The following is a 16,119-nucleotide window of genomic DNA, read 5'->3' as shown; positions in this document are numbered from 1 at the left end:
ATAAGAAGCCACTAAGAATTTAGCTCATCTGAAAGAGGTTTTAAGAAGAAATATTATAGGTGGCTTTTATAGCTTTATTTCAAATATCAATAACATTTTCTTAAGTTACTGAACATATTCTGAGCGCCTGAGTTGTGTCTGGCCTCCATTAAACATAATGCACCATCTTTCCTCATCTTCACAGGGACACTTTCAGGTTAGCCTTACATCTTAGAGTAAGATTAGTCTATTAAAACCACTATATAGATGAGGAAATTCAAACACTAGTCAAATGCCAGCCCAATATCACACCTTAGGCAAGCAATACAAAACTGTGAGCGGACATCTCTTGACCCATAGCCCAAACTCTGGGCCAGTGTGCTGTACATTGTACTCCGCTGTGGAGGCTGCTGTGTCCCCAACAGAGAAACTCAGGACAGATTTTACTTCAGCTAAGTGGACTGTCCAAAGTTCCACATGAATTCATGTAGACTCCAAAGCCAGCATCCCTGCCTACTCATGCTTCGAACCCTGTTCTTCATTGGTTAAGCTTTGCTTAGGTCAATCAACTGAAGACTGACTGGTGTGACCTGGCCAACCATTTACCATGTATAGATTTAATCATAATTCATAAGCTTTTAAAAATAACTTAAAGTGATAGTGAACTATTGATGTTTCAGAAATTAAACTCGCTCCTCTGAGTGAGAAGAATATTTTTAAGAATATAAGTCAGTAATTTTTAGCATATACTATGTGCCAATTGTAAGCTTAGAAACCTTACGTACAGCTTTACCTACACGGTCTCTAACACTCATGATGAATTCAACAAATGATATTTTCATTGTGAAAAATAGAATCAAGCATTGAAGCAACTTAGGAAAATATACTCTGATTCTCATTTCAAAAGGTAAACTTATTTTGGAAAAACAAAAAGAATGTTCAAAAATATACATTCACCCAAAATCAGTCCTTCCTAAAAATGAAAATAAAACTGTCTCCATCATTGATGGTAGAGAAGGGGCTTTCCATCAGAAAGCGCATCCTCCAAATGGACAGTGGATGATGCTTAGTTAAAACACCCAAACCAGCCCCTACCTTAGGATCTTTTTCAAGCTGTTGATTTAATTTCTTCCAACCTAACTCATCATAATTAACTCTGTAATATCCAGTCACGTTGAAGTTTAAAATCACCCAGTCACTGTCAGAGTCTGAAAGTTGCATCTCAGGGAATACCACTACCAAAAAAAAGAAAGGTTCTTAAAAAAAAAATTTCAGCACATTAAAAAATATATATATAATACATCCATACTTCTAAACAATTAGCCAATAAAATAAAAGTTAAGATAGCTCTTAAGTATATATTGGTCTGCCATATAGCTACATTTTCATGTATAATTACTTTTAATTTGGAGTGTGTCTTTAAAGCTCTGCGTTCAGCAATCAGGTTTTCAAAAACTCAACATCTTAACATAATGTCTATCTCTGTTTTTATATGTGTGTATATATGAAGATGTATATATATGTATATATAATACACACACACACACACACACGCGCACACACACACACACACACACACACACACACATTTACTTACTGCTGCTCTTGTCTAGCCAGACTAAAGGTTGTGTGGTTCCATTTTTCATCCAAAAAATAGGGACAATCCATGTGTTACTTTTTGGGAAAAAAGAAAAGAATTAGCTATTTTCACACACAAGAATATACACTCAGCCCAAATTAAAGGGACGCCAAAATAGCAGGCCTCCAAGTCCATGGTCAATCCCGGCAGGCACTTGGGCTTTGCTCTTGGGGTTACTCGCTGCTGTTTCTGTCAGCCAATGTTGCTTTGACTGTTTATCACTTCTCCCTCTTGCTGTCTCTTACAGACTTACCTCTTAGAACATAGACAGTTGCTGTGACTGCCTTCTGTCTGAAATGTGGAAGGGCTGATTTTACTAAATCATAGCCATCTGACCTCACTCTGGGCTATTCAAATGCTTCAGGCAGACCCAAATCTGTCCATGCCCAGAGAGGTGAAGGGTAGCTTAAAAAGGAAAAGCTTGCCAACATTTCAAAACCCTTCTGAGCCTTGAACTTTCTCTCCACCTGAAACATGTCCACAGGCATCAGCCGCAACATTTGTATTAACTGAATGTCTACGTTTTCCTCCTGCGCTGGTGTCTGTGAACTGGATGAATCAGCTGACCACAAGGACTGCATTGGTCATTAAGAAAGACACACAGTTCAGGCAATTGTTTCCAGTCTTCTTCCAACTCTCACACCTGGCATCTTAGTCATTTAGCTGTGAGTCTGCGTTTATCTACACACCTAAGACTCCACCTACTTCTCCAAAGACTCAGAACGTTATAGTGCAGTCTACTGGCCTTCGGTTTCTCTCCCCTGGGGTTCTGAAGAAAGAGTAGGACTGTTTGATTTGTTGTTATTATTGTTAGTGCGTGTGTGCACGCTGATATCTGCTACAACAAGACGTGAGGGTCAAAATTATTTTAAACAGTTGCAATTTAACAAATCAGAGAAGAAACAGAAGGCAGGAAGGAAGAAGGTGGTGAGTGGCATGCTAGCACTCACCGCTGCATTTTTACATGCCTCCCAGTTCTATTTATGTTGCAGACAATGCAACTGGAGCTCAGAGGACTTAAATAAGACCTACATACAGTCTGACTTTTGTGGAAGCCAGTGTTTGAATCAGGTCTAAAGGCTATCATTTTAAAGTTGGAGATATGGCTTTAAATACACACACACACACACACACACACACACACACACACACACTCGCATCTCACAACGCGAGCACACATGCACAGCACTGTCCTCAAGGAGGCAGCGACCTCTTGGTTCTATGTCTAGGGGAAAGATTGCAACAGGACCCTCTTTTTTTCTGAAAAGTTGTGCCACTGGTGATATCTTCTTGTCTCTCACCCAAATCCCGAGTAATTCATTACATCTGTCTGACAGACAATGAGGAACAAGTAGAATTCTAATGGTCTGGTCACTCACGTGACTAAGTCCCAGGTAAGGGCACACATTGATCCCTAGTTGCAGGCTTCTGGCCTTGCTTGGTATTTAGGGATCTGCCTCACCCTAGTTCGTACACAGTGCCATCCCTTCAGGGAGTCACCCAGCAGCAGGGCATGTGCCCAGCAGGTGTTACACTTCCACACTGCTGGTTGGTTTCCATCCCAACGTTGCTCAACCCCAAGCCTGGTGATGATAGAGGAATAAAATAACCTACTTGTGGTTTGCAAGAGTTCGATTTTCAGCCTTTTCGAGATAAAATGGCTCTTGTTTCATGACACCTGTAGACACGTTTAACGTGACGACTGGAAAACCACCTTGGTATGTCCAGCTGTCCATTATGCTTTTCACGGTTGTTGGCAAATGGGTTATATTCTGCTCATCTATGGCCTGATTTTGAAAAATCATAACAAAAGACAGACATGGTTTATCAGCAAGACCTTGTGAAGCAGCAATCTCCCCCAAAGAAATGAAACAACCATCCTATCATATTACTTCATTATATAATAATCCTCAGTGGTTGATATTCAGAACTGTTTATCCATACATGGCTTTCCCTCTGATATCTGGGAGGGGATTTTTTCCCAGGACACTCATGGGAACAGAATCCATGGATGCTGATGCCCTTATGTAAAATAGAGCAGTGTTTCTACGTAAGTAGGTACTGCAAGTCATCTACAGGCGACTTGTAATACCTTCACAGTGCAAATGGTATGTGAACATAATAGTTATTACATTGTATTGTTTGGGGACTAATGGCCTCAGAAAAGTCCGTATATGTTCAGTACAAACAGAACTTTTTCTATTTCTCATCTTGGATTGGCTGAATATACAGATATGGAACCACAGACACAGAGGACTGGCAACATGAATGATTACTTATTCATTCATCCATTTATTCATTGAACACATACATATTTAGGGACCTAGTAGGTCACTTTCTAGGGCATAGAAGTACAGGGAAGAGGGTTTTAGAAATAGGGAAAAGTCATGTTCCTGTTCATTCATGGCCTCCTGCTCTTGTACTGTATCAGACGATGTTACTCAGCAAGAAAGTGTCTTAAAGAAGGACAATTACCATCTGAAAATGTCTCCACAGATCATCTTGCTCAGCATTTGAGTAAGAAAAAGTCTCCAAATACGACTGTGAAAACAGAGGAATTGGGGGTTAAGGCAATAGGATGCCAAAGCCATTTATGTTTGCTGCTAGTTGGGTAACACTCTTATCAACTCACCTTAAGTGCGTTGATAAACACATGCTGGTTCAGGAAACCATCAAGCATCCGGGCCATACATGCTCCCTAAGGGGACACACAAAGCCATTCATGAACTGGACAAAAGTCAGTATTTACACACAGACGCATTCCCTTTTTATGAACACTGTTCCATGCTATGCTTCTGATTGCAATTCTGATTGAATTCCCTGTTCAAATTACCCTCAAACATGTAAGTAAAACAGCAGATTGTCACTGAGTAGTGAGTAAAGAGTAAGCAAATGTCCTACATATAAAGAGTTGGGGTACACAAAGATGTTTAAATTACAATATTTGCATGTAAGAATAAAATTCTACAAAACAGAAGTTTGGAGCTGGGGAGATGGCTCAGCCAGCGAAGCACTCACTGGGCAAGCAAGCAGGAGGACCTAAGCTCTCCCCTTAGGACACATGTACAAAAGCCAAGCTTATGTGCTTGTAATCCTAGAACTGGGGAGACAAAAACAGGGGAATCCCTGGTGCTGGATGACTACCCTGCTTAACCAAATCAGCAAGCCCCAGGCCAGTGAGAGACCTGTGGGAGCCCACAGAGGCTTCCTAATGAGAACTTACTCAGGGTCAGAGAATCTGAGCTTGCCTTACCCAGCAGGGCTGCATAATGGGATGATTTGACCATGGGCATGCTTACCTGGTGTTTGGGAGGGTCTACACTTGGCTGTATGGTGTACTTTGATCTTACAAGGGGGAAGTCTTTTGCCTCTCCCCTTGGCATATTATAAAAAACCCTTTTGAATAAACCTCAAGGCTGTTGGGTGCTGTGGGATGGTCTGTATGTCATGTGTTGCTGATTGGTCAATAAATAAATCACTGATTGGCCAGTGGCCAGGCAGGAAGTATAGGTGGGACAAGAAGGAGAATAAAACTGGGAAGTGGAAGGCTGAGGCAGAGAGACACTGCCAGCCACCACCATGACAAACAGCATGTGAAGATGCCAGTAAGCCATGAGCCATGCGGCAAGGTATAGATTTATAGAAATGGATTAATTTAAGCTGTAAGAACAGCTAGCAAGAAGCCTGCCATGGCCATACAGTTTGTAAGCAATATAAGTCTCTGTGTTTACTTGGTCGGGTCTGAGCGGCTGTGGGACTGGCAGGTGAGAGAGATTTGTCCTGACTGTGGGCCAGGCAGGAAAACTCTAGCTACAGTTGGGTATTGATCCAGACCTTCCCGAAGCTATCCTGTGTTTCTGTCTTTCGTCTCATCGTCTAGGTCTCTCTTTCTCTCTGACATCTCCTCATTCCTCTCTCCTCCACCTAAGAACCCTTCAAAGGTGGGAGCAGGTTGGAGCTGGACTCCCACAGACTCCCACAGATGGCACCCTGAACATGGGACTTAGGTACAGAGGATAGAAAGAAGGAACTCTGCGGAGCAGGGGGCATGCCTAGTAGTTAATTAAAGGAGGTGGTAATATTCTAATCTTCGGGAGTAAAATTGTAAGTATGAAGCAGAGTTACGCTGCAGCAAGTATCTCTCCGTGTTTTTATCTATTTACTAAGTTAGGTTTAAAGTAGTAAAAAAGTCTTGGTGAAGGTGGAGAATATAGGCTTTAGGTGTAGGAATATGGTGAAGGTTTAATATAAAGTAATTTAGCATAGCAGCTTTTGCCCTCACCAAAGCATGGATGGGACCTAGCAGCCACTGTGAATTTAGCAGTCCCAGTGGCTTTAGAAGTTCCAGAAGCTGCCAAGGACACTGAGAGCCAGTACAAACTGCAGGGTTCTGCACGCCTTCTGCCATGGCTGAGTCGAGGTGAGGAGAACACAATTAGCCAGCAGAAGGACATGGCTTGAGGTTACCAAGGTGCAACCTTGACAAGCCAAGCAGAGACACCACACAGTGAGAGAGGCAAATGGTGGCACATGGAGGCTAGGAGTGTAGCAGAGACTTTGGACCCCAGCGGCGAGAGCAGGTCTGTCACCTGGAGCCAGAGTTCCTGGCAGCCAGAGTCCAGCAAATCATCTCTGGAGAGGCTAACAGAGAGCAGTGCTGAGCAGCAGAAACCCTGCAGAGAGACTACTGCTCCAGGCAAAAAAGCAACATCAGCCACATGAGCAGAAGCAGCTGGAGGAGCAGCTGAGATGTGCTGGAGCCCAGGGAGCTGTGGAGGTGAGGCAGAGGCAGAACCATGCTCCAGGCTGAACAGTTAGAACGAGCTCTGTGGGAACTGCTGAGACTGATGCAGCCCTAGCTCCCAGTGGCAGAATGTGTGTGTGTGTGGGGGGGGGGGGCTGAGGCAGTCTTTGGCCTTGTAAGCAAGGCAGCAAATCTGGAAATGGGAGCCAGGGTGCAGCAGCCACAACTTGCCATGGCTGGTTTTCTTCCTGGACCTGAGGTGATGCTTGAGAGCATGTAGCAGCATGCACCATTCATCCATTCAGTGCAAGGCATAAGAGTACCCTCGGGATGTCAGAACACAGGGGTCCTGGGAGGACGATCCAGTTACTGGAGGCACAGACAGATGGGGACTATAAAAGCTGAATAGAGTCAGCAGATAGGGCTATGCAGTTTCTGTTTGCTGGCAGTTTGCATGGCTCCTTTGAGAGACAGCTTTGTGGTTCATGCCGGATGCAAGGAGTGATTTCTCAGAGATGACTCTGCACCAACTCAGCTAGCAGCTTTTGCCCTGGAGCAGTTTTTGCCTAGGGAAAAGCTAACACAAAGTGCCTCTGTAGCTCAGAGGGAGGTTTCAGAGACACTTGCTTGAACTGGGTTTCATGCAAGGGAAACTGCAAAAGTTTTGGTTATGGGACTCCTCATATTTGGAGCTGTTTGCTTTAGAGTCATTATGACTTGGACTGCTATACAGGGACTTCAGGGTAGCTGACAAGCCAGGCCCTGATTTTGAGCACTCAGAGGAACTTTTAAGACTGGTACCAGAACTGTCTTTTTTAACTTTTCAGACCTATGAAACGGTACGGACAGGAGTGATTCAATTGCAATGGTACAATTTTGACTTTAATTATGCACATAGGCTCTATCAAATGTGATGACTTATGAATTGTTTTGTGTGTGCATATATATATTTTTATTAACTGTGGTGACTCATAAACTGGTGTAGGAATGGAACTATTTATGGAACTGTTTTGTGTGAAAAATGAAACTGTTTATGTAGAAATGAGGAAATCTATCCAGGTTCAAGATGCAGCTTAAAAATTATAAAGAAAAGGGGGAGTTAATATTCCTCAGTCTCTTTAAAATTAAAAAAATTTCTTGTCCCTTGAATGGATTAATGTTTGCCTGTGTTAATGTACCCTATGTTTTGTAAAGTTCTATTAAGGGATTGCTCTTATATGTTTGCTAAAATTTGTAAAGTGTAAATAGTTCTTTTGAGAATTTGCTTTTGGATGTAAGTTTGTGAGAGTTGTAATTGTGTATAGTAATATTCATACTAGAATTATGATGTTAACATGTTAATGTTAATGGTGATGCTGAGGAGTCCTTAGATTTGATGCAGTTGCATCAGGAGTTTACTGATTTATTTGATGCAATTGTATCAAGAGTTTGTTGATTTAAAAAAAGGGGGCTTGGTGCAGCTAAGACTGCTGTAATCATCTTAGACCCATTCCAAAAGGCCATTCCATCTTTATCATCCTCTACTCCTTTACTAGGAGGCCTAGCAGCCCTAAAGAGCAGGAGTATTGCTATGATTGTTCCACACACACATACACAGAGAGAGAGAGAGAGAGAGAGAGAGAGAGAGAGAGAGAGAGAGAGAGGGAGGGAGGGAGGGAGGGAGACTCGGAAAAGTTTGCTTTTAAAGCATCAAGGTATATAAGTCTGTTTATAATAATAGATATGCCCAATATCTAATATTACCTCACTAATAATATTTGCTAAGTGCAGCCTGACTTTAAAGTATTTTCTGACATTGATTAGGCAATAAGATTAAAGTTACTTTAACCCAAAGTTTTAGCATTTTATAGTCCTTAGAATCCACTCCACACAACTCTGCATGAGAACAGAAAAAAACGTAAATGTGTTTTTACCTTGTTGTAAGTATATATGTCAAAGAGTTCATTTATTTCACTTGTTTCTGTGAAATTTTCCACCTCAGTGGACACAGCTCTAGACTCCAGGGCATGATCTTCTCTAAGGACACCATGTAAAACGTTAAAAAAAAAGATCTCATTCTATAAAGGAAAAGATTGAGCCACATTAACTTCTGAGAGTTACAGAAATACAAAATCCAACATTCCTAATATAACTTCCAAAACCCATATTGAATGGGGAAAGAATAATTGAAAAATATCTGAATCACAATATGCCCCAAACATTAGAATTCCTTGAGTAACAAAATGATAGGCCATCTTCCTTCCTATTTCTATCTTTTATTTTGATTTTTAAGAAGCTAATTACAAAAGAGTGTGATTCCTAAGAGTCATGTATTTCTCATCAAGATAGGTTCCCAGCACTGTCTCTATGTAGTTCCAATCCACTAGATTGTATTGTCGATTGAATCCATGGCTCATTAAAACTGATTGTTGTTTTTCCATGCATAGTCACAAAGCAAAAAAAAAAAAAAAAACACTAGACATATAAATTGACAATGATGCTGACATAGTAACTTACAACTGGAAAGGAATCTACAGACTAGATACAAGTGTTTGCAGTTCATGTATTCTGAAACAGCAGTTCATTATACTGTATTGGGAGCCACAGGACTGTTCAAGACACTGGCACATGGGCACATGGCAAGAACAATTTCTCTCTGATGCGAAACTAGAAAGAAAACTAATTTACAGCCAAAGAGGAATTTGGGATTAAAAATGAAAAAACAGAACAGAGATTGGGAGAGATGTTGCACAGATGAGTTATCTGCACCTTGGTGAGTGAGTTAGCCCCTGATACTCAGGTAAAGCCTAAAATCCCTACCAATTGAAATTCCGAACTGACTTCTCATGCTGCATACCACATCAGTATCAGGTAAACATTCCTATTCTTATCTACTTTCATTTGTTAACATTCTGATCAACTCTTCTGTATTCCTCACTTAAGTTTTGATTAGCAATACCATCAATTAGGCTTATATTAGTTACTTGACTTGTTACTGTGACAAAATATACCATACTGCCAAAAGTAAACTAAGGAAGAATGGGTTTATTTTGGTTTATGGTTCGAGAGTTGTGGGGGCCCACAGAGGTTCCCTAGTGAGGCCTTACTCAAGGTCAGAAAGTCTGAACTTGCTTTCCCAACAAGGCTGCATAATAGTATGATTAGGCCAAAGGCGTGGTTACCAGGTGTTTTGAAGGGTCTACACTTGTTGGTATTTTATACCTCAGCCTTGAAAGGGGGAGGTCTTTTGCCTCTTCCCTTGCTGATGTGTAAAAAGCCCATCATGAATAAACTCAGGGCCACTGGGTATTGACCCAGGGCCCTCCTGAAGCTTTGCTGTGTCTCTATCTTTTTCTTCATCTACATCTATATTTCTTCCTATTATTTCTCAATTCCTCACTCCTCCACTCAAGAACCCTTCGAAGGTCAGGACTGGTCCCTGACAGAGAATGCAGTTCATTGTGGCTGAAAAGTCATGACAGTAGGAGCTCAAGGCAGCTGGTTACATTTCATGAACAGTCAGGAAGCAGAGAGAAATGGGTCTTAGTGTTCAGTTCACTTTCTCTTTATAACTTAATCAGACCCCTGGTCCATGGTATTGCACATAGTTAAGGTGGGTCTTTCCACCTTAGTTAACCCACTCTAGATAATCTAATCTAGATAATAATAATAATATAATATCCTAATCTAGATAATAGGCACATCCAAAGGCTATTTTTTTTTTTTTTTGGTTTTTTGAGACAGGGTTTCTTTGTGTAGCTTATATATGCTTATATATAATCTTATATATGCTTACCCAGAAGACTGGCTATTAGGTGATTCTAGACTTTGTCAATTTAATAATAAGTATTAACTGCCTCAAGGTTGTTGCCAAAATCTGCTCTTCTAGAAATGGGAGGCCTATAACATACAGTAATGTATCAACAACTTTGTTGTTTGAGATGATGCCTCGCTGTATAACCCAGGTTGTTTTTTAATTTTAAATCCTCCTGCCTTAGCTTCTTAAATAGCTGAGATGGTAGATGTAAGTTACCATGCCTGGCTATGTCTGAAATTTTAATGGAAAATGGATCATTTGGCAATTGTGTTGAAATTATGTTGGTCTGGCTGGTATGCTGTGCTCTAGTAACTACAGAATGTAGAATTCTAAAGCTCTCCTATTGCTAGTTCAGTAATCATACTCCATGTAGCAAGTACTTAGAAGTCCCTGAACAGGTTTGAGCCTATTCATTAAGTGTAGGTTTTGTTAGTGTTCTTGAGAGTGTCTTGTTTTGATCAACATGCCATAGACACAAGGGAAAATTTTTGAAACTCCATAATTCATGCCCTAAGATAATCACTACCACAATTTTGGCTTTAGTATAATCCTTCCTAATGCTTCTCATGTATGTATTCCCATAGTGGCACTATTTTACTTACCAACATTTTGAGTTTTTGTTATTTGGTCTTCATAACCATCCCCTAAGACAACTGTTATATTACAAATGAACAGAAAGATAAACTGGAAGGAACCAAAGCCAAACTTAGTTTGGTCAAGCCCCAGATGGAATTCTTCTTTTCCACGTATAACAGATAAAACTTTTATGAAAAGCAAAGTGTTACAATAAATGAATAGGCAGTTGTCAAGACAATGGACCATCGATCATTCTTTTTTCTTACTCTCTTAACAGTTCTTTTACTCATATAAGTCACCATTTCTATCTCTTACATTCATTTTACGGGAAACAACATTGTCCTCACTTAGTCGTTTTAAAGACTAAATTAATTTATAGTTTCCAGCAAAATGCCCTATAACTATAACCTGCTCCGTAGGAGTTAACCACTTTAGGCTATTTATCATCATCATTTATGGTTCCTAGGACTGAACAAATGAAGTCTGTGATACTCTGTCTGCACATGAGTGTATATTTGATGACAGTTGTTGCATGGTATGTGACCGATGTTCAGCAGCCCTGTTCAATGACTACAGGAAACTCCTCTTAGCTCAGTTGTTCAACTGTGCATCTCAGCTTACGGTGGTAAGAAAGGCAGAAGGAGGATACAGAGGTCCTGCTGGGCGGTGGAGTCCTTGACTGACATGCGTGAGGCCCAGGGTTAGGGTCAGAACCATGCTTACACACAAGAAGGTTGCTGTCTGGTCCATCAACTAGCCTGCTACTTTTCTGAACAAGGCGGGAGAAGAAAGACAGAGAAGTCACTGGGTAACAAATACCAGAACGGGAGATAGGGAGTCCTCGAGACCCTGGGTCTTGAAGAGGTGGTGAATGGCAAATCCAGCAGTCTCCATCATCATCATCTTGGCCATCAGACTAGCACTAGACAACTACGTTTCAAAGCCAACTCTGTCCCAGACAGGAAATTATCTCAGGTAAATCACTAAAGCTTTTAACACTTCATTCTCCTGATCTATAGAATGATGTCCAGACTCCCTTCCAGGACAACAGGCCCTGTGCTCAGTGCAGGGAAGGAAGGGGGAGACACTGCAGAGTGACAGGCGATGGAAGGGAGGATGATCTAGGTGATCTGGGGAGAGCAGAGGGGGTGGTGTGGGACTGGGGTGTTAAGTGAGTGCTCCATCTCAGCACTTCCCAGACACTGTGGGTTCACATCACAGAAAAAAAAATCTCCAAGTGGATTTAATGATATATAGAAGTGTTCATGATGGTATATGGAGTGAAGACACATAAGAAACTTTTAAAAATTATTCTATTGTGCACAATGTATATGGGAGTGCACAGAATTGGGTCTTTTCTTCCACCTTTACATAGGTTCCGAGAATCAAAACTAGGTTGTCAGATTTTCACAACAAGTGGCTTTACCCACTGAGCCACCCTACCACACCAGCACTAGAACTCTCTGAAGGCTGATGGGATGGTTCAGCGGGGAAGGACACTTGCCCCCAAACCTAACAGCCAGAGTTTGACCCCTCACACCACATGTTGGACAGAGAGAATGGACTTGCACTAATTGTCCTCTGACCTCCTCATGTATGCTATGGCACAGGCAGCCTGCTGCACACAATAATAAGTAAATAAACATTAAAATTTTTCTTCCGTTTTATGAGACAGGATTTCTTTGTCTAGCCCTGGCTGTCCTGGGACTAGCTCTGTAGACCAAGCTGGCCTCGAACTCACAGAGAGATCTGCCTGCCTCTGCCTCCCAAGTGCTGGGATTAAAGGCATGCACCACTACCACCCGGCTAAATATCAAAATTTTTAAGCCAAAAGAAGTCTCAGTATGAGTGTCACTTAAACAAATTAATAAGTAAAAAGCTTGTAAGAAAAAAGAAAACATAAAAAGGCAGCATAACTCACCTTTGATAAGAGTTTTAGTAACTTAATAGTTACTGGATTTGTCTGTGTTTTACAGACTTTTCAACAGTGATACACATTATTTTTATAATGGGGGTAAACATTTAAATTACTTACCCTCGGAAGCTTAGGATAGAAGTAGCTAATTATTCCAAGTTCGAAATAAGATGCAAAGCCCTCGTTGAGCCAGATATTGCTCCACCAACTCATGGTCACCAGGTTCCCGAACCACTTTTGCAGGTGTGAGAGAGAAGAAGGTATTTCTGAAATTTAAGCTCTCCTTACTATGAATACACACTAAGGAGGTATGATGCCAAAAAGACATACATGTCATTTGTCATCAGTAACAAAGCCTGAGAACAGGACTCCCAAACATGCCTTGATGTATTCACACGAGGAGATATCAGCCATGCATCTGCATCTCTCAGAAATGACTGCGTTAGTTCGGGTCACTGGAAGCAGTCTTTGCTTTAAAATGATATGTAAGCACTAGGCTGGCTGGCTGAATATAAACAGTTGGCTTTGCCCACGAGTTGTGTTTAGTTCAATGAAGTTGAAGTCCTAGGCTCTCACTTACCCCTGCTATTCTCACACCTTATAGTGTAACTAGGACTTCGCTGCAAGTAGATACTATTTAGATTGTGATTTGTGTTTCAGATTGTGATTTCATCCACACAGCACATGAGTCACTCAAGCACGTGTATACTTTGCAATGTGTTACAGCTGCTGTTATTTTCTATTCAAGCTGAACCAGGCAGGAAAAAGTATAAATGTCTTTGGAAAGAAAAATGAAACTCCTCAAACCCTGGTATCTAACCAAATTCTTACAGCATTTGTTAGCAGCTTATGTTTCTTTTTGAAAATGTCACTCAGGTGACAATAAGAAATAACACTTGGGTCAACTGATCAAAATTCATGGGTGTATGTGAACTGTATAACCAGGGTGTTATTTGGTCTTTTCTAAAATTTGTGCAGTCATACAAGTAAGAAAATGCCACTGTCATACACACGGTTGTTTCTTGCTTGACACATTTGTGTTAATGGAATAGAGACTAGAATGTAGGTGTGAGACTCTCCATCAGGTCAAGTGCCTAGACTTTTAAGATCCCAATATGAGGCACACAGAGCTGATGATGTGCATCCTGGTTACACCCTTTGTGGATTCAGCTTGAGCCCTCGTATGCCCCTCGCTAACACTGGCTGCCTCCACTGAACATCTTCCCAGAATAAAATTAAACAGGTTCACAATACCCCAATGGGTCGGACTCAGCTTGACTGACAGCACATAGACCCTTCTTTGTTTCCTTCACAGTTTTACATTTCAAGAAGTACTCCCTGCTGCCCCAAATTGGGTATGTGGCTGGTATTTCTTGGTTTTGCTGCTTTGAGGAAAACAGCTAGAAAATACCTCCCTGTGAAATAAGAAAACATTTCACCATGTACCTGGTGCCCAACCTCGTGGGAGATGACGGCCAAGATCATAGCCCTTTTCTCGGTCAGTTCATCATCTGGTTCCAGCAACAAGGATACTTCGTCAAATATCAACAGTCCCCAATTTTCCATTGCACGATTGTCAAAATTAGGCAAGGCAATTATATCTAAGTGGGTTTAAGTAAGGAAAAAAATTAAATCATCTTTTCTAATAAAGTGTTGTTTAGCTATAAATTATGTCCAAATAAAGTCATAAGGTTACAGAAAAATAAAGACCAGAGGAAATTGTAACCTTAGTAAAGAGAAGGTTGTTTTTAAAAAACCTAACACTGAAGATAGAAAACAGAAAATAAGTTATCACAGCTATATGAAAATCATATAAAGAGCAAATACTTATGTTAAGAGACTCATACTCCAAATCTACAAAGATCTCCAAACTCAACAATAAGAAGACAAGATGGGCTAAATCCTGGTCCTCTCCCAGGCCCATAGGTCAATGTGCCTCAGAACATGCATCAGACTTAGTGACATTGCCCATCCCTCTAAACTCCTCCCCCCACAAACCCTCCTTCCATCTCAAACCCATATACTTCCCTTGCAAAAGACTATGCTGTCCTGCCCACTCAGTTCCTTTTGTTGACCCTAGATTTCCTCTGCTAACTAATCCTGGTTGCTATGCCAGGAAACCCTCTACTCAAAGGAGGGAATGTGATCAGCTCTTGGAGTCTGGCCCTGACAGCTAAAAGAAATCATTTCTTATAGATACTGGTTGACTACTTTTAAAATTTCCTGAAATTGCATCTTTTTACATGCATGCACATGTGTCTGGGTGCGTGTCTGGGTGGGTGTCTGTGTAATTGCATGCATATGTGTGTGCGAATGTATGTGTGTATACGTGAGTACATGGTGTGTGTGTGTGTGTGTGTGTGTGTGTGTGTGTGTGTGTGTGCAGTGTCATGGCACACATATGGGAGTCATTTCTCTCCTTCACACTGTCGATCCCTAAGACTGAACCTCGGTTGTCAAGCTTGGCAGCAAGTGCCTTTACTCACTGAGCCACCTTGCTAGGCCCTTTCTAATGACTATTTTTTACACATTTTAAAATTTCAAATGAATATAATTTAATTAAGCAAAATCATTGAGTTTTTTAAAAATAAATTATCACCATTGATTCCCATATGATCCTGTATTATTTTATACAAACATTTAACTAATTATTTCAAAATAACAATAGAAGCAGTCATGGGTCTAACACTTCACCCTTTAGAACTGACTGGGGTTGGCCAACTTTTTCTATACAAGGCCAGATGATAAAATTTTCAACTTTATACACTGTTTTCTGTCACATTTTGTGTTTACTCTTCCCTTGCTTTAAATAGATTGTATATTCTATTTTACTTCATTATGTAGAATCACTTCTGTGTTTTAAACTTTAGAAAAGGTGCTTCATTTCCATTGCTGTCTAGTCTTCTATTGTGTGCATGCCTCACTATTCATCACTCCTTCTAACAAAGACCTTTTTTTGTCTGAGTTAACAAGTAGGAAAGATGAATTATCCAGTGAAGTAAAAGACATTCCAGAATGCACAAATTGTATGTAGTATGAAGAGACTTGAGGACCCAGGAGAGTGTAGAAACTGTGCAAGGGTACCAATCATAGTTGGGCATTGCCCAACTCATGGAATAGGTTGGTCCACCTGGAATAGGTTGGTCCACCATTGTAAAGACATGGTTGGGGTTCAAACTTCATCCTTGTGATAATGGGAAGCTGCAGATAGATTTTTAAAGAGGACTTTAACATGATCAGTTATTTCTTGTGGAATATTCCTTTGCACTGTGTGAATATATGTCACTGGGGTTGGTTTAAGAAAGAAGCTGACCGGCCAATAGCTGGACAGGTAGAGGTTAGGTGGGACTGGCAGGCAAAGGAAGGAGGAGGAATCTTGGGAGTCATAAGGAGACACAGAGAAAAGAGATGAACTTGCCTTACTGAGAAAAGGCACCAAGCCATGTGGCAGAGCACAGATAAGAAATATG

The 16,119-nt window shown here is 40.9% G+C and overlaps 1 protein-coding gene across 1 annotated transcript in view; it reads right to left on the bottom strand.

The window, feature by feature from the left end:
- The window catches only part of Lvrn (laeverin), a 59,331-nt gene that overhangs the window by 22,421 nt on the left and 20,791 nt on the right, over positions 1-16,119 (bottom strand). Inside the window, exons 5-12 of the mRNA XM_059246489.1 lie at positions 14,096-14,250; positions 12,770-12,883; positions 8,276-8,419; positions 4,251-4,316; positions 4,094-4,159; positions 3,233-3,405; positions 1,577-1,653; positions 1,075-1,214 (exon numbers count right to left, since the gene is read on the bottom strand). Coding sequence (XP_059102472.1) covers positions 1,075-1,214; positions 1,577-1,653; positions 3,233-3,405; positions 4,094-4,159; positions 4,251-4,316; positions 8,276-8,419; positions 12,770-12,883; positions 14,096-14,250 — 935 coding nt within the window. The remainder of the gene's footprint in view (positions 1-1,074; positions 1,215-1,576; positions 1,654-3,232; positions 3,406-4,093; positions 4,160-4,250; positions 4,317-8,275; positions 8,420-12,769; positions 12,884-14,095; positions 14,251-16,119) is intronic.

The sequence above is a fragment of the Peromyscus eremicus genome, chromosome 19 (assembly GCF_949786415.1).
Source record: "Peromyscus eremicus chromosome 19, PerEre_H2_v1, whole genome shotgun sequence".
NCBI classification, from domain to species: Eukaryota; Metazoa; Chordata; class Mammalia; order Rodentia; family Cricetidae; genus Peromyscus; species Peromyscus eremicus.
This window is presented reverse-complemented; position numbering and strand designations above follow the sequence as displayed.